We start from the raw sequence: 21,893 nt of genomic DNA on the forward strand, positions 1-21,893 counted from the left end.
TCTGTAACAGAAGTAAAAGACTTTCTGAAGGTGAAGTGTAATGTGGGGCTGTACTGGGGCAGTGGATCGTATCCAAGTCATAATGTATGTTGGAGATTTAAATTCAGGTCACCTGGCTTCATGCTGTGCCGTTTCACGGCCCTGTGCTGCCCATAAGTTGTTAGATTTCTGTTACCATCCAGTCCTTACTCTTCAGATAATCGTGTCCTCCTTAAGTGCTTTATGCATGTTTACTTTACAGGTTTTATTCTATTTAAACTTGTTTTTAAAATACTATTTCCTTAACTGAAGTTACATGTGTATCAAGTGTCCAGGAAAGGAAGTGTGTGTGTATGTGATGGAATGTAATTACGCTGGTTTGCAATTACATAATGGAATGTTTTGTTTTTCTGTTTCCCAGGTTCTCTACTTTTAGAGTCCAAAATAAATCCTAACACTGCATATCAGAAACAACAGGTAAAATTTTGAAGATGTTGTGTTTTACTTTGTATATTATTCTCTCAGTTGGGTGATTAAGGGAAAATTTACCATCGATTCCTTACAGTGAAAAATTAAAAACAGTTTAAAACATACTTTCCCAGCCTAATTCTAAAACATGATTTTAGCCAATCTCTATGGTGTCTAAAGCAATCATTTTATTTTAAACTTGCTTGAGCCAGCAAAAAATTGCTTCCAGTTAAGCTAAGTTTTTGCTCCATATATTCTTGTAACTAAGACTTAATACTCAAAAGTTTAAACTAAAACAATACAGCTTTCTTGTTTCTATCTAAAGAAGAAAAAGTGACCACTGACTAATAATCAGCTATTAACATAACGAAATGGTAGAAACTACTTCCTTTGCTATTGTAGATGCTAGTGCAGAAGGACATTTCTGTCCCTATACGCAACCTAGTGTAGGTAAAAATTTGATTTCTTGCATAGCCTGAATAGGACGTTATAAGAATATGATAATAGAGTAATGATGTTAAGGCATCTTTTGGTTTTAGTACACTCTATCTCATACCCTTCAGATGAACAAGGAATATCTGAAAGTAAATCTTTCTCTACTTGGTAGACCTACTAGCACTATCATCGAAAGGTGTTTACTCAGAATACACGTACACACACGCACCCAGATACACTGAGTGCTGTACAAAGTCAGTGAAGGTGGTGTCAGTCCCTCAGTGCTCTCAAGGTACAGAAATAAAATAAATTTAGAATAAAGAATATTGTTAGCACATTCATATGTGTATATTACTTTATGAATATATTACTCTATAAATAAATTATAAAGTGCTTTGCTTCATCATTGACCATTAAGATACTGCTAGAAGGAAGTTAGTGCTGGCTTTATTTTGTGCATTAGATGATCCCTGAAGATTGTGACCTCCTTGAGGTCACACAGATAGTATATAGAAAAGCTGATATTAACTCGTAAGTCTGCTTAATGGTGATTTATTTGTTAAAAAAACATTTGGTACAATATGAAATATTTTCTTGATAGTCTAATTGTCTACTAATACTTTGTTGCATTTAGTGTTAAGAAAACTGGTTTGATTGGAGTGGCTGGAGACTAGAGTATTTTGCCTTTGATAATCTGTACTTAAATACGTAAATTTGTATTTTGAGGTTTCAGTCAGTTGAAGAGTAAAAGCACATCTGAAGAAAAAGAACAAGTCTGTTTTGAGGATGAATGAAGAAATCCCTATGTCTGAAGCTGTAGGTTGTTGGATGATAAATAAGATGATTTCGTGAAAATTAGACTCTTCAAGGAAAACAGAAGAGCAATTCCTAAAAATTTTCAAACTTCTAAATTTGTCAAATGGGCATTTAAGAGCGTATGTCTAGTTGTGCCCTGTTTTAAGCCTACAGATCATTCTGAATTTATATTGTACCAGTGTAATTGCTTATGGTTGTATTAAATCTACCTTATTACCAGTGTGATACTGGTTTTAGGCTTGTTTCAGTGGGTCTTTATCACCGGTTTTGTACCTGTATGTACGATACCCATTTTAAAGATGAAGAAACAGACTCAGGGAGGCTACACAGCTGACTAATTCCTGGTGTGTTGATTTTATGGTGTGTGTGTGTGTGTGTGTGTGTGTGTGTGTGTGTGTGTGTGTGTGTGTGTGTGTGTGTGTGTGGAGCGCGCTTGAGCACAAGCAGGGGGAGAGGCAGAGGGAAAAGCAGACTCCCTGCTGAGCAAGGAGCCTGATGTGGGACTCCCGATCCCAGTGTCCTGGGATCATGACCTGAGCTGAAGGCAGATGCTTAACTGAGCCACCAGGTGTCCCTTGATCTTACAATGTTAATATAAATTATTTTGAGTTTGAACAGCTACTTAGTCACTGTGGAACAGATGCCTACGTGGTATCTATGATCTCTAGAAGTTCATGAAGATAGGAAAAAGGGGTCTTTGACCTCTTTTATAAAATTTGGAATAAAAATTGTGGATTTTTCTATTAGTAATGTGGTGCGGCCCAATCAAATTATCATTTATTTACTTGTGGCTGGTATCCCTTTAGTTCAGTGAGAGACTACTGGTCCTCACTGACAGTTACATAATTGAAAAGAATTAACATGCGGTTTAGCAGACAAAATCAGGGGATCCATTTGTGTACAGTAAGAGGTATCTGTGATAGTGAAAAGTATTAGAAACTGCCTCCATGTAAACATTTTTTAAAGTACCTTAAAGATGGTCTAGTTCGGTTTCCTTCTTAATATAGGAACTTTTATCTTCCCTATAGATGCTCATCTAGCCTTTGCTTGGCTCCTTTTAGTTACTTATTAGTCAGACTGAATTATTTTTTTCTTTATATTGTACTCCTATCCTTCTAACACTGATTTCTCCTAATTCTTCTCTTTGGACCAGCCTGACAAACTGCTACATGATCGCTGTTAGGTTAGGCTCTTTTTAATTTTTTAAAATATTTTTTTATATGTGTGTGTGTATTTGAGAGAGAGAGGGAGGGCATGCGCACACATGGGAGGAGCAGAGGGAGAGGAAAGGGAATCTCAGGCAGATTCTGCACTGAGTGCGGAGCCAGACGAGGGGAGTTCGATCTCACGACCCTGAAATCATGACTTGAGCTGAAACCAGGAGTCAGACGCCTAACCAACTGCACCACCCAGGCGTCCCCCAGGCTTCTTTTTTTAAAATGTAACTCTCCCTAGTGCTATTCAGTATTTCATATATAAGATGATTCACAAACCTCTCTCAATGAGAGGGCTCTCTTTTGAAATGATTGATGGCTCTGAAACAGTGTATATGTTTATTTTACTGTCAGTAAGTTTGGAAGGATACCTTAGACCCTGTAAATATTTTTATTATACTATGCATATTGTAGAATACAGACTGTACTACAGGGAATATAAAATGGTGTCAGTACTGTAAGTGTAGTGTTTTGCAGAGATTACATCGTAATAAAAACTGTTGAACTGTTAATTAAACTTAACTATCATTAAATAAAAGTCTCTGAACAGGAGGGGCTGTGGGTGGTAGGAGCATCTTGCTTCTTGAACCATAGCACTTTGGTGAAAGTTTAAAAAAAAAGTGCTATCCAGATAAAATCTCAAATATTAAGATATACCAATAATTTCATGGGCCTTGTGTGTCTCAGGTAAAGAACATCCAATGCTGATAATAGAGAGATGGGAGAAGGGGTTTTGGTTATTAATTCCACCCTCCTGACATGTCATAGTTACTGAATGCTCAGACTTCCTCTCTGGGCAGTTTTACTAGAGCTTAAAATGTAACCTAATATGCAAGCAAAGAATTGATATAATGTTTAGTTTGTATCTTTTAGTACATTTAGATTGGTCACTTTGTGGTGCTTTTCATATTCTGGTTAACTTCTTAAGGAAAACATTGTTTTCATTTTATAGACCGGACAGAACTAGGTGTGAAAAGGCATTGTCAATCACAGTATCAATGTTGCTTAGTACTGTTCTCAATTCTTTGTTTCTTTGTTCATTTGCCTTGTACTTGGAAGTAGTTTGTGATGATTAATGGATGTTAATCAGACTCTCTTTTCTCTCAAGGACACTTTGATTGTGTGGTCTGAAGCAGAAAATTATGACTTGGCCCTTAGCTTTCAGGAAAAAGCTGGATGTGATGAAATTTGGGAGAAAATATGTCAGGTAATTTTAAAAACTAGAAAATCAACATGCTAAGTATTTTGGTTTTTTTTGCTGTGCTTTTAGCTAATGCCCAAGATTTTAAATAAATAGCATTTCTTATTGATCTCTTAAATTCATTGTTGTCTGTGAAAAGTTTGATTTATAGGAAAGTACAATTTATTGACCCTAAACTGTCCAGCTAAGACCTTTGCTGAACTCCACACTTCTGTATCCAGCTGCGTTTGAGAGCTCCTCCCTCAGTGCTCCCTGGTATCTCAGATTCGGTAGTCCAGAACCAAACATAATCTCCCCTAGATCTGTTCATTTTCCCATCTCCCTCATCTCAGCCACTGTCATCCAGTTGCTGAAACCAGAAACTTGGGGGTTTTATTTATCCTTCCTTCATGACTTACATCCATTCAGTCCTTTAATTATAAATCTTAAATCCATTCACTTACCCTTGTTTTCACTGCTCTCACAGTTTACTAAGCCACCAGCATTTCTTGCCTGTTTTATTGCTTTCATCTTGATTGGTCTTCCCAAATCCATATCACAGATGGAGTGACCTTTTTAAATATGCCAATCTGATCGTATCACTTTATTCAGTAGCTTCTTGTGACTCTTGACTATCTCTTCAGCCTCATCTTACATGTTCTCAGTTGATTGTGGAATTGCCTGGTGACTCTAGTGCCTTGGTCTAATGACATGATCTCCATAATCTTGTCGGGTGTACATTTATCATTCACTCTTATTTTGCATTTATTATATGCCAAAGCCATTGGCTCTTGTTATACACTCATTTAAACCATTGCATCCTAAGGACAGTTTCTCTATCTCCACATTTATTCTAATTAGAGAATAATCTTCAGCAGATTCTTTACCTTTTTTTTTATTTATTTATTTGAGAAAGCGAGTGTACACATGAGAGCAGACTCCCCACTGAGCATGGAGCCCGACATGGGGCTGATCCCACAACTCAAGCTGAAATCCAAGAGTCGGACCTCCAACCGACTGAGCCACCCAGGTGCCCCCTTCAACAGATTCTTTAATTCATTGGTTCTCAAAAGTGTGGTCCTCAGGCCAGCAGTATGACCTGGGAACTGCCAGAAATGTAAATTCTGGAACCCCCATCCCGGATCTCCCTGAATCAGAAATTCTGTGACTAGGTCCCAGTAATTGTATTTGAATTATATTTTAACAAGCCCTCTAGGTCAGATTTTCTCTGTAAAAGGTGAGATAGTAAATATTTTAGGCCTTGTGGGCCATACAGTTTAACAGCTATTCAACTCTTCTATTGTAATATGAAAGTAGCCATACATAACACATAAACAGCCATGGTTCTTTTCTGGTAAAATTTTATTTATGAAAATTGGTGGTGGGCCACATTTGGCTCTAGTTTGTCAGTTCCTGCTTTAGCTGACTCTCATGCACCCTGAAGCTTGAGAGCCACTGCCTTAATAAAGCTACATGTCCTTGAGGCACAGTGTTTCCTTACCTCGTAGAATTTATTTCTGCTAGATAGTCTACTCAGCTGTCTTTTTCATATAGTAACCTGCCTGTCGAACTTCCTTTTTCTTCTGCTGTGAAGGACTTACATTTTCTTCACATTTGTTCTTTGTTTTCTTTCCCATACAGTTGTTTTGATAGCCTGCCTCTAGACTGTGTCCTGTGGAGTTCTCCCATAGAAAGAGAGGTGAGATTGAAGAGCTTGGGTGTGCTAGAAGCACCCATTGCTCAGACAGATCTCATTCTCCTTCACTTTTCTGAGTCAAACAATCCCACCCTGGACACAGTCTTCTATTAAGCCAATATTTAACTCACACCTGGACTCAGTGCATTGCTGTCAGGCCTGGCTCTCCTTTAATTGTCGGATCTTTACTTTTCCTTAGTCTGTAGTTCTTCATTTACACTTGGGGCACGGGTAGTATACTTCTATACTTTCTCTAGAGTAACGTTCCTAGGAATCACTGGCTATTTGATTATTTTCTAATCTTCCCCTTCAACTTGTGCATACTTTATATTCAAGGTGTTGTTTTCTACCAGTATTTTATGATCCTGTCTGTACTTAACAATTTCTAGATCCTGGCTTGTTCTAGAGAATTCATTATATTTTGCTCTCTGAGATCTTAGATGTTTTTCTGTTTTTTGAACCCTACTCATAATTTTTTGATGTAGAAACAGCAAAAAGTCTCCATTTTCTAGTATTTTCCTTGACAGTAGTTATTAGGTCTGGGCGTATCTCTTTTTTCTTATAGACCTCTCATGGCCTTCACATTCTCATTTTCTTTGTGTCTGTCCAGACAGACTGCTAAGACTTACCCTTTCTCTTAAGGAAGACTCTCTCTTCTAGCTTACTCTACCTTTCTTTTGTTTTCATTCTTGCATTGCTCCATTTAGTAAGACTGAAACATATTTGTCAAATCATTACAGTTCCACTTTAATTCCCTGAGCAGATTAGATTCCAAGAAAATCCTAACCACAGTCCATTTTGATGGCCGCCTTCGCCTTCATATTTGCAAATAAACTAAAAAAGATAGCATTTTCATTACAGTAAGGGCTCTTGTCCCTTTACATTGGGCTTTTTAATCAAATGCTAGCACATTTCTTTAGGTAAAGCTGTAGTCTAAAGCTATATTGAGAATTTATGTCGTTAACAAATCCAGCCAACTTGAGACCATGCCAGGTACAATCTGTGAATGTGCCTAGCTGCCTTTCAGTGGTATTGTCCACTGGGTTAAGGTCAAGATGATATCAATTTGCAACATATTTCAAGACCTATTCCAGGCCTTCTTCCCTCCAGTATCCATTAACAGTCTCTCTTAACCATCCTAAGCAATTTAAGTTCCTTGGCCATTTTGTTTAAGGTCTAATTTTTCCATTTCATTACCATTCAACTTGGCCTGCTTTAGTGATGGTATCTCAAATTAAAGGGCCAAGATGGCAAAACTCATTTCAAATAAGTCCTTGACTTTGGGTGAAAATATTCTTTTCTCGCAAAATGTATTTGTAAAAACTTCTAAGTTGTGTCATGAAAGCTACAGGTTTGGGTGAATAGAAAGGAAAACTTCCATGGTTTGTTTGCTTTTAGTAGATATTCTTGGGGGATCTACTGCATTATGCTCTGCTACATGTATGTTGCAGTCACTTTTTATATGGTTTCATTTTTGTGTGAGTACATTTGTTTTCCAGTTTTCTTATTCATATTTTTGGGCCACCAGCCAGCATTCACAGCACATCAGTGACCCACTTTGGCCTAGAACTAGTTTGTACATATTCTTTGGCCCTTGCTTTCTGGAATTGATGTTAAAATATTCCTTGTTGCTTACAATTAACATGTATTTTCTGTGATCACATTATGATGTTTGATATTTATTTGAAGTTAAACTTTGAAGGGTTTGGTGGTGGCTGTCCTGGAATATGCTAGGATTCTTATAACATCTCTTGTATTCATCTAAGAATATCATTTAGATTTGCTTGGTTATATTTTGTCAGCTATCATAAATCTTACTTAATAGGTTCAAGGAAAGGACCCTTCGGTGGACATCACTCAGGACCTTGTAGATGAATCTGAAGAGGAGCGTTTTGATGATATGTCATCACCAGGTTTAGAATTGCCATCTTGTGAATTAAGTCGCCTTGAGGAAATTGCAGAACTTGTGGCATCATCTTTACCTTCCCCCCTGCGTCGTGAAAAACTTGCACTAGCACTGGAAAATGAGGGTTATATTAAAAAGCTCTTAGAGCTTTTTCATGTATGTGAGGATTTGGAAAATATTGAAGGACTGCACCACTTGTATGAAATTATCAAAGGCATCTTCCTCTTGAATCGAACTGCTCTTTTCGAAGTTATGTTCTCTGAGGAATGTATAATGGACGTCATTGGATGCTTAGAATATGATCCTGCTTTATCACAACCACGAAAACACAGAGAATTTCTAACAAAAACAGCCAAGTTTAAAGAAGTGATTCCCATATCAGATCCTGAGCTGAAACAAAAAATTCATCAGACATACAGAGTTCAGTATATCCAAGATATGGTTCTACCTACCCCTTCAGTCTTTGAAGAAAATATGTTATCAACACTTCACTCCTTTATCTTTTTCAATAAGGTAGAAATTGTTGGTATGTTACAGGTGAGTTAGATAATTTTTTTTCTACTTACAAAGATACCTTCTTGATTGATACCATTTAAACTGTTAATTGATTTAGCAGAAGCAATTTCCTGTTCCTTTTAAATACCTAAATTGAGTTTCGATTTTTGTCTAAAGGTATGTATTTGGGTGATATTAGAAAAGATTATAATATACTGTGGGACCAGAAGGTTGTTATGTTTCCATCAGGGAACATAAATGTGATTAAGAAGTCTAGCTTGAAGAAATTACAGGGGAATGAATTGAATGATTCATTCAATTCAAAATGATTCAATGTAGAATTTTAGGTATATTAATCTGTCAGTTATGCATAGAATAGATTCAAAGAGAAAATGAAGAAGCCAAGAAGTATGTCATTAAATATAGAATATAAATTCGGTAGAATTGGTAGCACTATCAGATCATTATATATTAAAGACTAGTGTTAGGGTCAAGGGAATATAGCAGATATTGGCAAATTATAGTTGCAGGTTTCCTCACCAAAAGGCATGCTTTTGTACCAGATGAGAGTATGGGGAAGTTGGATATGAATATGAGTTACAGCTCTACCTGTCCCTTAATAGCCATGGGCTACTTGGGCAACTTTCTTAACCTCTTAAAGCTTCAGTTCCCTGATTTGAAGGATGATGGTATTATCATCAACCCTGTAAAGTCATGTGAAGATTAAAGATCATGCATGAACATGATGCAGGACTTGAGTATTTTCTTTTTTAGAGTATGCAGGTGGTGTGAGAGGAGGTAGGAGGGGCAGAGGGAGAGAGAGAATCTTAAGCAGGCTCCACGTCCAGCACGGAGCCCGATGTGGAGCTCAATGCAGGCTCAGTCTCGCAACCCTGAGATCATGACCTAAGCCAAAATCAAGAGTCAGACCCTTAACCGACTGAGCCATCCAGGCACCCCGAACATTATTTTAAAGTATCTATTGATAACTGCTCTATTAAACTCCAGATTTTCTTTCTACAGTATGCCCGGTCTCTCAGTCTGGTGTTTTAGGGTGCTTGCATCAGGATTGCCTAGGGTGTAACATTTCTTGGATTCTGCACAAAACACAGAAATCAAAGTCTGTGAGAGCTGGCCAGTAATCGACATATGTAAAACCCCAAAGTCAGAGAACCTTTCAGTATATTATCCCATAGTGTAGGAATTAGCCTGTTCTAACTGAAACAGAACTTTAAAGTTTGTGTGGTGTAAAGATTTGTGAGTTGCACACCTCCCCTGTTTTTTGTGTTTTTGATGCCCATGATATTGGAAGAATAACACATAGATGATATGACTTGGAAGACTTAAGACCTTTCCCATCTACAAATAAAATAATTATTTGAAACTTGGATTTGTTAAATAAAGGAGGCAAATGTCAGTAAGAGCTGTTTGGTAGCATATAATGAATAAAGCAATAAGTTTAATTTGTATGGTTGTTCCTTTTTAGAAAATTACTGTATTTTCAGAGTCCCTACCTTTGACATCTTAAAAAAACAAAACGTGAATTCAAATAGAAAAATCAGTTTACCTACACTGCTGTCCTGGAGCTAGGAATAATTCCCGTTCATGTTGACCAATTTGATGTGCGTCCCATTCATTTAAGACAGACATGTAAACAAATAACATAGGCAATACAGTCTGGTAAGGACAATAGTAATCTCTATACAGTGTACTGTGATCGATAATGGAGGAGGGAGAAGGTTTCGGTACTAATTTTTATTTGTTCTTTGTTAAGAATCTCCTTTTTACTAACTACCTAGTAGAGTCTCTGTTCTGGTCCACTTTTGACTCCTCGTTTCCTTGGATAGTCCTGAGTGCATCTTTAGCCCCATGGAGCTCATGTCCTTTAGCTCCACTTGATTCTCATTTTGTTATGCAGGGATTTGTCACTTGTGTGTCTGTCTTCATACCTGTGAAATGCCAGTTTTACTCATTTAAGTATGAACAATTTCAAGTTGTTAAGTCTTTATTTCCTGACGTTATGCTTTGTAAAAGCCTGGCTGCCAATGCTGTAGTTCTGTTTCTCTTGATACAGATACTTATATCCAGAGTGCTGCTATGAAGGCAAGAGAATTTTAGAAATTTTGTGACAACGGGTGGTTGAGATAGAATTTAAAGCAGGTTCTTACTCCCCTTGTGTACACAGTCATACCCTCCCTTTACTGTTAACTGTACATAATTCTATTAAACACTCTTTTTTTTTTTTAAACATTTTTATTCTATCAACTTCTGTACCCCCAAATGCAGCAGTTCAGAGACTATCATTTGATTTTCAGTTGGTGGGACATATTAGATCTGGGTTGCATCTTGAAGTTACATGCCATTTGAAGTATGGCATGTTTTGTACATTTTAGAAAAAGTAAAAGTAGGAATAACCAATTTAATATCACAGAAAATATTTCCTAAGAATCTGCAACAGTGAATATGGAGTTTATAATCTAGTGGGAGATTACATACACACATACATACATTTATACATTATGTAGATAGACTTAGGCATGTCTGTAGGGCTGAAGTAGTGCTAAATCTAGTACTAGCTGAGATAGTATGGAATTAAAGTATAACACCATCTTAGTTAAAAATAGTGATGGAAAAAATTTGAACAGGTTATCAGGAAGGTCTCTGCCACCTCCTGTGGTTGGTCTTTGGGTAAATTTCTTAAATCAGTCTCAATTACAAAATGAGGTAAGATAACATCTGAGGTTCTTTCCAAGTTCTGTACTGACTTACCCAGATTAGTATCCTAGGAGACAACCTCTTTAATCTTTTTTGAAATAATGCATATTAAATTCTGTGTGTCTGTATGGGATATCGTCAGATAATAGGTGTTTCTTTTAAAGCTCTGCATTTACCTTTTTAAATAACTGAATCATTTCCTGTGTCTTTAAAACATGAAAGCTTTATCTTAATTGTCTGTCACCTTCATTTGAGAGGTTGTAGAACCTTAACCTCTAAAGGTAAGATTTTAAAACTTTTAAATGAAGGGTTTAAAACTCGTAAATGAAGGGTTTGCAAACTATGGTCCATATCTGTTTTTATAAATAAAGGTTTTTTTTGAACATAGCCACACTCATTTGCATATTGTCTGTGGCTGTTTCCTACTGTAATAACAGCTGAATAGTTGTGGTAGAGACCACATGGTCCACAAAGCCTAATACACACAGTGTGGCCCTTAAATAAACTTAGGAAATCAGGCCTTGCCAAAATAGAATCTTCCTCTATAAATCCCCAGTTTATTCTTTAATAGTTTGGTTATTCCTTCTCTCTTTTAAAAAAATACCGTTGCCAGTACCATCTTTCCTTTTTCCAGTTAGTGCAATTTATGTTCTACAGTATCTGAAAATTATGTTTTAATATACTCTTCCATTAGCATAAATTTATCCTTTGATTTAACAGGAGGATGAAAAATTTCTGACAGATTTGTTTGCACAACTAACAGATGAAGCAACAGATGAGGAAAAAAGACAGGAATTGGTAAGAAATTTGATACTTAGGAAAGGCAAAAAGCTAAAACAACAGATCTTTAATATATTCACTTGTCCTTTTCCTTATTTTAGGTTAACTTTTTAAAAGAATTTTGTGCGTTTTCCCAAACGCTACAACCTCAAAACAGAGATGCTTTTTTCAAGACTTTGTCAAATATGGGCATATTACCAGCTTTAGAAGTCATCCTTGTAAGTTTGTTTCTCCTAATATTTAATTACCATTACATATTTTTAATTTTTATTTTTTAAGATTTTATTTATTTGATAGAGAGCACGAGCAGGGGGAGGGGCACAGAGGGAGAGGGAAAAGCAGACTCCCTGCTGAGCATGACCCTGAGATTGTGACCTGACCCAAAGGCAGCCGCTTAACTGCATGAGCCAGCTGGGCGCCCCAATTACCATTATATTTTTAATCCACAAAAATATATCTTTATGTTATGTGCAAGTGTTTGACTACAGCCAGTATTTATTATTAGCTGTGTATTACATTAAGTAAAAAAGCTGTAAAATTCTAGTATATTAGAGAGTCCTTACACATTACTGTAAGAATATTCAGAGGGATTTTGCATACTTTTATTTATTTTTTTTTATTTTAAAGATTTTATTTATTTATTTGAGAGAGAGAGAGAACGAGAGATAGAAAGCACGAGAGGGAAGAGGGCCAGAGGGAGAAGCAGACTCCCTGCTGAGCAGGAAGCCCAATGTGGGACTCGATCCCGGGACTCCAGGATCATGACCTGAGCCGAAGGCAGTCGCTTAACCAACTGAGCCACCCAGGCGCCCCGGATTTTGCATACTTTTAATAATAAACTGTTAATTTTGCAGTCTGTTGAAATGTTAAGAAAAGTAAACGAATAAAAGAAAGTAACTTTATCCATTGAACAAGTTTTATATGCCAAACTTCCTTAACCTCTCTTACTACACTGTTTTCTTATAATTTGTTAGATTTTGGATTTACATAGCTATAAGGTCTATATTTTGATAATTATAGGAGAAATAAGTGCTTTTTATCTGCAGGGCATGGATGATACACAGGTGCGAAGTGCTGCTACTGATATATTCTCATACTTGGTTGAATATAATCCATCCATGGTACGAGAGTTTGTCATGCAGGAGGCACAACAGAATGATGATGTAAGTAAGAAGTTAACAGAGCAAAAAATAACCAACAAGGTAAATATTATTTGCACTAACAGTAAGTATTTATACATGGGGAGCGATAACTGTATTTATTATTTATTTTTTAAGATTTAATTAGCTGATATTTGGGGAAAGTGTAGCCAGAATGTCAAATGGCTTATTTTTCCCTGAATTGGCTCCTATCTCAGTTTACAGATTGTGTCTTACAGCAGTTGTTAATGCTCAACTTGTGTCTTTTTAAGTTTCTGAGATCACGTTTCTTAATTCTGTCATTAACTTGATACGTTGTCTTGTTTTAATCATTTAATCATTTAATCAATAAATTGTTTTATATGTATTTATAAGTAACTTGAATTATATATATATTCATATATATATTCATATATATGAATATATATATATTCATATACTTATATATGAATTATAAGTAACTTCCCTAGGAAAACACTGACTTTGCTAGGGATAGATTCTTAAAATCACCAAGAATGAAGGAATGAAGCACAGTCCCTTGGAAGAGTATTTAGGGTACTTTCTTTACTGCCTAACCATAAGGAACAAGCTGTTGCCTTGTTCATACACACACATCAGTTTTAAAGTAAGTGAGGGAATCTTTCCTGATAATGTGAAGGGTACTCTTGGCATATATGGTACATGGCTTATGCAGCAGCCCCAAATGTGTGTGCTCTTCTGTTTTAGAACATTAAACCAATGATACCGATTTTTTTTTTCCTCCTTCCCCCAAGGAAGGAGGAAAAATCTTACAAGTAACTGTTAAGAATAAACTGATATATTTTGCCCTCAACTGCATCTTAAAAGGGGAGGGGGGCATCCTCTTGGGGAAAAAAAAAAATCTATGCACAATTCTTATTGTAAGTTTACAGAATGAGAAAGTAGACTTCTGCCTTTAAAAAAATCTTAATGTGTTATGTCAAAGTGAAGTGGAATGCCTAGTAACTATTGTATTTAAGGTTTTTGGGTGTTGTGTTTTGTTTTTTTAATTGCCAGGATAAGTAGAAAAGTACCAGTTTCAACTGTTGAATATTATGTCACATTTTTCTTTAATAGTCATCCAGAAAACCAAAATACCTGTATTAATTTAAAATAAAGGCTATTCTTGCTGGCCCTGAAATCCACTAGTTGAACATACAGTGATGTACTTCGCTCACATGCAGTAGGCCTCTGGATTCCCAGTCTCAATCTTTAGGTCCATCCTACCACTGCATATACAGACAAAGCAGAGATTTCCTCCCTGCATCCCTTTCTGTTTGTAGTTACTCCTTGGGCCAGGAACACCAGTCATAGAGCCTCAGGAAAACTAGTAATCAATTTTCGGTGACATTTGGAATCTCTGTAACAGATTTGTCCTCTGTGCTTATTTAAGTACCATAATCTTGTTTCCTCTAATTTCACACATTTGGGTACCAACTAAATTTACTTTAAATGGAAACTGTGTGTCATTTCCATTAATGGAGAACAGATACAGATCTTACTTGCCACGCCATAAATAGAAGGACTATAGAAATGCAGTGAAAGCAGAACAATGGCGTAAATTCTAGCTAAATATTCTATTAAACTGAAGGTCCGTTAGCTTTCTTCAGAAGGGGGATCGTGTTACCAAGAAGTGTAAAGATTAGCGGCAAACAAAGCTAGTTTTTGCTTTAATCAAAAGAGACTTAAATAGAGAAAGAAACTTTCTTTTCTGTATTACTTATGAATAAATGTGCCTGTACCACACTTTAGGGAAACACTGCCATATATGCTATTAAAGAAGTTAGTCGTTTCATTTTGATCGCAGTTAACAAGACAGCTAGAGCTAGGTGTAATGCTGTAACGTCATAGTATGTGCTTTGCCATTCTGATAATAAGTGATCCTTACTGTGTGTACTTTTCTCACCAGGATATTTTGCTCATCAACCTCATTATAGAACATATGATTTGTGATACAGACCCTGAACTTGGAGGAGCAGTCCAACTTATGGGCCTGCTTCGAACTTTAGTTGACCCAGAAAACATGTTAGCTACTGCCAATGTAAGCCACGGGCATTTTTCTCTTTTTCATACTAGTACGTTGTTTATTGCTGGTAGGAACCAGTGCAGTTAAAATTCATGAAAGTGTTTTTGATTCCTTAGAAAACAGAGAAGACTGAATTTCTGGGTTTCTTTTACAAGCACTGTATGCATGTTCTCACCGCTCCCTTACTGGCAAATACAACAGAAGAGAAGCCTAGCAAAGGTAAGAGACTGCAGGGTGGCAGTGAGGCTCTGTGTTCTCGGGTCTAAGACTCAGGGTGGGTTTAGTTAACACACAAGGTGTAATGTATTTTCTCAAAAAAGGTGTCCGAGGTAGAATCTAAAGTGCGATAATTGGAGATAAAAAATGTAAAAATGGAGATAATTGTTGCTTTTAGAATTTAAAAACAATTTTCTGTTAAAGCAATATTTACATAGGTTAAATAAGTGGAAGTAATTGTGAAAAAATTTTAAGTTATTTGCGCTCCAGATGTGTAGAGCAGAGCTGCTTACTATTAACCTTTTTTTTTGCATTGAGGATTATTCGTAGGTTAAGGATTATTATTATTTCTGCATTTTATTCCTTTAGCTTTAGCTTGCATAGTGTGTGTTTAATTCAGAAGGTAGTTTTAGAGTCTTCAGTGGGAAATCCCCTATTGACATTTCAAGAATACTGTTTTGCCATATGAATTACCAGTATAGCATAACTTAAAACAGCACTTAGAAAGTAAACGTTAAATTTATCCTTTTTTGTGATCTAGAATCACATCTTGGAAACGTGATACTCATTTTTCCTGTCTACTTTATTCATATTAGGTGAAGCTTGAGGCTCCTTTCCAAACACAGATATTTAGTTCTTCAAACATTTATTAAAAAACAAAAACAAAAACCCCATTGTCTGGAAGGTACTGTGCTATATAATCTTTAGGGGCTAAATGGGGGGAATAAAAAAGTGAGTAAAATACTTCCAGAGGCTTGCTGCCTGGTGAGGAAGAAAAGTAAGCCAATAATTATAATCCAGTGTGGATTCATTCTATATAATAAAGGACATTGGAATCATAAGAGCAGAGAGAGGAATTCCACCAAAGACTAGATGGGATCTTTCCGGATCTCCAGTGCTGTGTGTACATCTTATGAGGGCTGTGTTAAGACACGGTAGAGCGTTTTTGCACTTGGGAATAAAGCAGATTTAATAGATTTGTGTCCAGCTGGGACTTATTATTCAGACTTAGGTTTTGTGAAAAAAATTTGTCAGAGTTAAGAAAATGTGTAAAGCACAATTCTTGGGGCACATGGTAGGGATTCGGTGTTTGTTCCCTTTTCCTTAAGTTTAAAATTTGGGGTCAACAGAAAGGATTTTACTTGGTTGGAATTTGGATACTTAAATTTAGAAAGGGAAAGAATATTTAGTCATTAAATTGTGTTTTGTTTTTAGATGATTTTCAGACTGCCCAGTTGTTGGCACTTGTACTGGAATTGTTAACATTTTGTGTGGAGCACCATACCTACCATATAAAGAACTACATTATTAATAAGGACATCCTCCGGAGAGTGCTGGTTCTTATGGCCTCCAAACATGCTTTCTTGGCATTATGTAAGTGTTGCTTCTGATAGAATTATTACTTATATCTTATCATGTTGTTGGTACCTTTGGGTCTTATTACCTGAAAAGAAAAGATCACTGATTTCAGGTCAAGGAGACCTAGATTCTAACAGGAAACTACGCCAATTACGTAGTTTTGCCAGAGTTGGAGATAATTTTCCTCATTTGCATCTTTCCCCACATACAGCAAAGGCTCAGTGTGTATCCACAAAATATGTTAAAGTACTCTATTCCACTATTAAAATGGTACCTAAGATCATTTTACCTCAGTTACTTTTTTAGTACTGCCTTCCTCATTACAAATTAGGAATTTTTGTGAGTCTTATTAAATCATGAAGAATATTTTTGTAATTTGGAAACTCTATAGCTAATAGCACTGAGTTGCTAAAACATATTGGGAGTTAGAATGCCCAGCACAAGTGTCTGTAGATGGTCTATTCATTAACTGCACAAATATTTTTTCTCCACCTTATTGAGATACATTTGACATAAAACATTTTGTTACCTCAGATATGTTAGAGCAAGGGTGCCAAACTTCAGAAGTGACCAGATCTACCCTGCGCTCTTTACACGGCCTGCAAGCTGAAAAGTAGTTTTTAGGTTTCTTAAAGGGTTTAAAAAAAACCCCAGAAAACAAGTAGAGGCCATATGTGGCCTATGAAGCCTAAAATGTGTACATGTAAACCATATTTATGGGTAAAGTTTGTCAACTCTTAGAGCTGATATGTTCTTGGTTATATATTTTTTTCAAAACTTAACTGTGTTCTTAAGGCCCTAGTTTGTTGAAGTAAAACAAGTTTCAGAATTGGAAATAGGTTATTTAAGAATATTCTTGAGCACAGCAGCCAGCCTTCTTTGGTAAGTTGACAGACCAAGTTTGGGGGGGTACCTTAGAGGCTCAATAAAATATGTCTGCTGGTAACTTCTGTCTTTTGGTTTCTATAGGTAAGTTTGGTTGTTTGACGGCATCACAGTCATTCACTGTTTAGAGGCCTGAACATATATATCCATTTTTGCTATTTTTTAACTTCATTTACAGTTTATTTACTTAATGGATTTTTTAAGATACCCTAAAATTATGAAAACATGGTTTATAAGGATGTTTCTGATGTTGATTTGCTCTACAGTATTTTATCTTTAATATTAGAAATAGGTATCCTTCTAAAAACATTAAACTTTCAGGGTAACAGTTATAGTTGCCTTAGTTTTTCTGGCTAATGTACACACTGCAGGAGGGACCAGGAATACATGTATTCATGGTATATTTTCATTTTCCAACTTTCAGATATGTAGTGCAGTTACTTTTCTGTTGCTTGCCCAGGAACTTTGATGTTACCTTAGTATTCTTTTTCAGCCAAAAGTAACAGGTAGCATTTTGTGGCATTAACCTAGACTGCTAAGGACAGCAAAAATAAATGGATTATTTTGGTTCTACTATATTAATATCCATGAGCTTAGCATTTGCAAAAGAAGGACTTTTAAGCTCATATTCATTTTCCTTATATACCTACTAGAGCAAAAGAGAGCCCCATGTTGAGAGGGAGTTTGTAACATTTCTTTCATGTCAACACAAAGTTTTTGTTCAAGTGTGGGAAAGGGAAGTTAGGACAGAGTGGAAAAACTAAATGAATAAGTTAATCAGTTTTATTTCGATAAATGTATTAAACACCTGCTACCATATTTTATCAGTTTTAAGCAGTATCGTAGCCAATGAGGTTTATCCGAGGTGCGATTATTGCTAAACTCTGCATTTTAGACATTTATCATCTCTCAAGGTGAGTCTTACAATTAATGGCATGTCATTGTAATTGATAGTTCTGTTTGGTTTTCTTAGCAGTAGAGAAAGTTTTTTGCAGTCAGGGGCATCTTAGATTTGATGAAGATGCTAGATACCTGGAAATTACAAGGAAAACACAGACCATTAAGACCTGGACTCAGCTATCAAGGGGTTTTGAGTTCATTAGGAGGAGATAGTCATGGAAAAATCAAAATGTCAAAAGTACTATATTGAGGTGTGTTTGGAAGCATAGTGGAAATAATTTATTCCTACATGAATGAGTCAGATCAGGAAAATTTCACAGGAGAGGTAAACTGGGTTGTGTCTTGGTCCTGGGAGAATGTGACATTCTTGGTTGAAGGCACAGTTGACACACAGATGTGGGGAAAGCATAGCATGATAATGGTTTGGTGTAGGGAGAACACACGAATCCAGTAGGAGAATGCAGGAAAGGATAGTTCAGTTCATCTCGTTATTTTGCTTGCAGTATTATAAAGAAATTTTCTCAACAACTTAATGACAACTATGAAGATACACTTTATAAGGAAGGATTATATTGTAGGAAACTAAGCATGTTAGCAAAGTTTTAGTTATTTTTTTTATTGTTTGGTTCAACGATAACTCAGTTTGGAAAATGCTGACTCTTAAAATGATTCTATGTGGCTGTCTTCCCAGATTGAGAACATGAGTAGTTTCTGGAAGAAGATGCCAGTCATTAGGAATGAGCACTCTAGGACTGGCTGTAAGAGTTTTTGATCAAGTATTTTTAAAAGAGCTAAGTGGGAGATTTAGGATATTTTCAGTCTTCTAAGATTATACACTGAAAATATTAGGTGTAGTGTTTAAGGGAGGGTTTCATAAGGAAGTTTAGTGCCCAGTTGTAAGGAAAAAAGATGAGTGGTTAAATCTAAACAGTTTGGGGACTTAACAGAACGTCTCATTTTTTATATCTGATGCTTATTAGAATGCTTTTATCCTATTGAAAGACAGCGAATCAGGTCCACAGGTGAGACACCAGCAGTCCTTTCAAAATGTAGGTCTTTATAAGGTTAGATATATACATACGCCAGTTTTAGCAGTCTTATTTCTTTCCTTGGCCTTTCAGGATTCATGTTGTCTAGTCTTGTTAAAAATATGGAAATCTATGACAGGAATGAAATAAAGAAAAATTTTATCATAGATGCTTTTATTCAGCCGTAAGTTATGTATGAGGCAAAAAGTCTCAACTTGTGACATGAAATCTCATGTTGTGTTAATGTAAAGATGAATTATTTGTTTTAGAGATGATTGAAACAAAGCACCAGAGATTCCTGACATGTTAATGAAGGTTAGAGATAAGGGAAGCAGAGTGCACTTTACATTGGAAGTCCTACAGTTCTGCCAATGTGACCTATCCCAAAAGCTTTCTCTCATTTCCTTTGAGCGGTTTGACTTCATAGAGCTCACTGGTAAATTTCTGAAAGCAACTTTTATTTAGCAGCAAGTAGTGGTTGGCTATTCTTGATGCAGGTTTCTTTTGGGAGAGGGATTTGAATGGAAATAACCCAGTTCTGGATATAAATAAATAGGGGCAGATGGAAATGAGGAGCAAAACAAAGACCGTTAGAACCATCTCTGTCTACACTGGCAGTTTCTGGACAGAACTGCTCTGGAGGAGAGAGTGGTGCCACCGCATACCTTGGTCTTAGGGAATTCTAGGAAGGGAGTTTCTTTTCACTTACCCTAGGAACTGCATGCAGCCCACAGGGTTCAGCTAGTGTGTGTTATGGTAGGACACAAGTCTCCACGAAGCCTGCATAGTTGGAGTACCAACTCTTTAAAATAACAGCTCTTGCCTTAATTACTAAAAACTTCACATTTGGCCTGAGCTCGGAAGTATTGATTTCTATTCTAACAAATGGAACTGCCTTCATTAGTTCCTTTGTCAAGTGACATTACAAAACAGCCAAACTCTAAAATCACTGTTTTGGGAAGATAAACCCTTGTTAGGCTTTGACTTAACACACAGGTGCCTCTTACTGTTTAAAATGTCTTATTTGACCATGCTTATGTATTTGGAAATAATTCAGTAGAGTTTAAAAAAATGCAATTACTATTCTATAAATTATTTTGAAACTCCCTGCCCAGAGTGTCACTTTAGAAAGAGACACTCTTAAATAAGTTGCATTGTTAAGGCAGTTTATAGCCAACTGTACCTAATTGGGCATTCACTTGTGGACCTCTTTTCTGCCAACTAAAGAAACATTGAGCTGCTTTACTCCTCTGCCTTCCCACCCAGAAACCGTGTCACCATGGTTGCCTGGCTACCTGCTCATGAAGGACTTGATTAATAACAAATTGGCAATTTAACGAGCCACTTCCATGATCTCCAAAGAAACCAAAATACAAACACAATATTTAATCTTGCCAACCGAAGACGATGTGACTGCATGAAGTGAGTATGCTTTTTTGAACTGTTTACAATAAGTGGGGCATTAACTTACTGACAAACTCCATGTAGGTAAAGAGGGCTTTGTCTAGCTGTCGAGTATATTTGGATCTTGACGAATGGTGACTAAGTAACTCCCCATACCTCAAGATGTAAATATACCTTTTAATCTGTAAGTTAAAGCCTAATTAATTGTAAAAAGGAAAATTAGGAAAAAAATTAAAAAGCATACTCGCTGCAATAAGCATAGAGGACCACATTTTAAACACAACATCCTCTAAATTTATTTCTACACTATGGGAAGGCAAGTTTTGGGTCTTGCAGAGTTTTGTGGGTTTATAGTAGTTCTCCGAACCATCCACAAACCAACCAACGTAAACCCAGAACTCTAATGCAAAATAGTAAGAGTGTCCAAAAATAACAAAGATCAAAATTATACAGTGGATTGCCCTAATAAAACAATGGTTTTTCTCTTGTTTTTAAGGTGTATGTAAAAAGGATATATTTATAATTTTCTCATCTTAAGTAGTATGAAGTTAATTCATATGTTAGCCCTATTTTAGATCTTATTTTAGATGTAAAGTACATTTTGGTCTCTAGTAAATTCCAGAGTTTTTCTGGCTCTCCAAGACTTGTGTTCTATAATGACATACACTACTTCTAGGGTACGTTTTTCTGATAACCATTTTGCAGTCCTTATCTTTAGGTTCATGCTTCTGGAAGCAGTAACATATCACTGCACGAAGAATTTTATTAAGCAGGTCTTTTTTAGTAAGTCTAAAATATGGAAGTGTGTATGTAATTTGAACAATAATGCCTCTGTGTTTCAGGTGCTCTTCGTTTTAAGAGAAAGATTATTGGATTAAAAGATGAGTTTTATAACCGCTACATAATGAAAAGTTTTTTGTTTGAACCAGTAGTCAAAGCATTTCTCAACAACGGATCCCGCTACAATCTGATGAACTCTGCCATTATAGAGATGTTTGAATTTATTAGAGTGGTAGGTTCTGTATTGTTGGAATGTTGGTTTTAATTGTTCGAGAATATTGAATATGCATTATTGATATTTTGGCTTATTTGAGATTATATTTGAAGAAAATTTTTAAAAGAAGCTTGTAGGAATTTAGTTCAAAGTAATGAAAACCAAAACAATCTCTCGGCAGCTGTGAATCCTTCGTAGGATGGCATGAACGAAAACTGATCTAACACTGTCCTGGTACTC

At 36.2% G+C, this 21,893-nt stretch overlaps 1 protein-coding gene and 1 pseudogene across 2 annotated transcripts in view; both read left to right on the top strand.

Moving 5' to 3' along the window:
• Positions 1-21,893, top strand: part of PPP4R3A (protein phosphatase 4 regulatory subunit 3A) — a 37,900-nt gene that overhangs the window by 11,668 nt on the left and 4,339 nt on the right. Inside the window, exons 2-11 of one of the 2 annotated variants that reach the window (XM_028098322.2) lie at positions 401-456; positions 4,021-4,119; positions 7,614-8,231; positions 11,625-11,702; positions 11,786-11,902; positions 12,731-12,886; positions 14,751-14,882; positions 14,984-15,086; positions 16,299-16,457; positions 21,502-21,671. In XM_028098322.2, the coding sequence (XP_027954123.1) occupies positions 401-456; positions 4,021-4,119; positions 7,614-8,231; positions 11,625-11,702; positions 11,786-11,902; positions 12,731-12,886; positions 14,751-14,882; positions 14,984-15,086; positions 16,299-16,457; positions 21,502-21,671 (1,688 nt within the window). The remainder of the gene's footprint in view (positions 1-400; positions 457-4,020; positions 4,120-7,613; positions 8,232-11,624; positions 11,703-11,785; positions 11,903-12,730; positions 12,887-14,750; positions 14,883-14,983; positions 15,087-16,298; positions 16,458-21,501; positions 21,672-21,893) is intronic. The other variant, XM_028098330.2, reaches the window with a different exon arrangement.
• LOC148163852 (U4 spliceosomal RNA) lies at positions 18,154-18,279 on the top strand (annotated as a pseudogene).

The sequence above is a fragment of the Eumetopias jubatus genome, unplaced genomic scaffold, assembly GCF_037043125.1.
Source record: "Eumetopias jubatus isolate StellerSeaLion01/CBP00866 unplaced genomic scaffold, mEumJub1_p1.0 scaffold_7, whole genome shotgun sequence".
Taxonomy (NCBI): domain Eukaryota; kingdom Metazoa; phylum Chordata; class Mammalia; order Carnivora; family Otariidae; genus Eumetopias; species Eumetopias jubatus.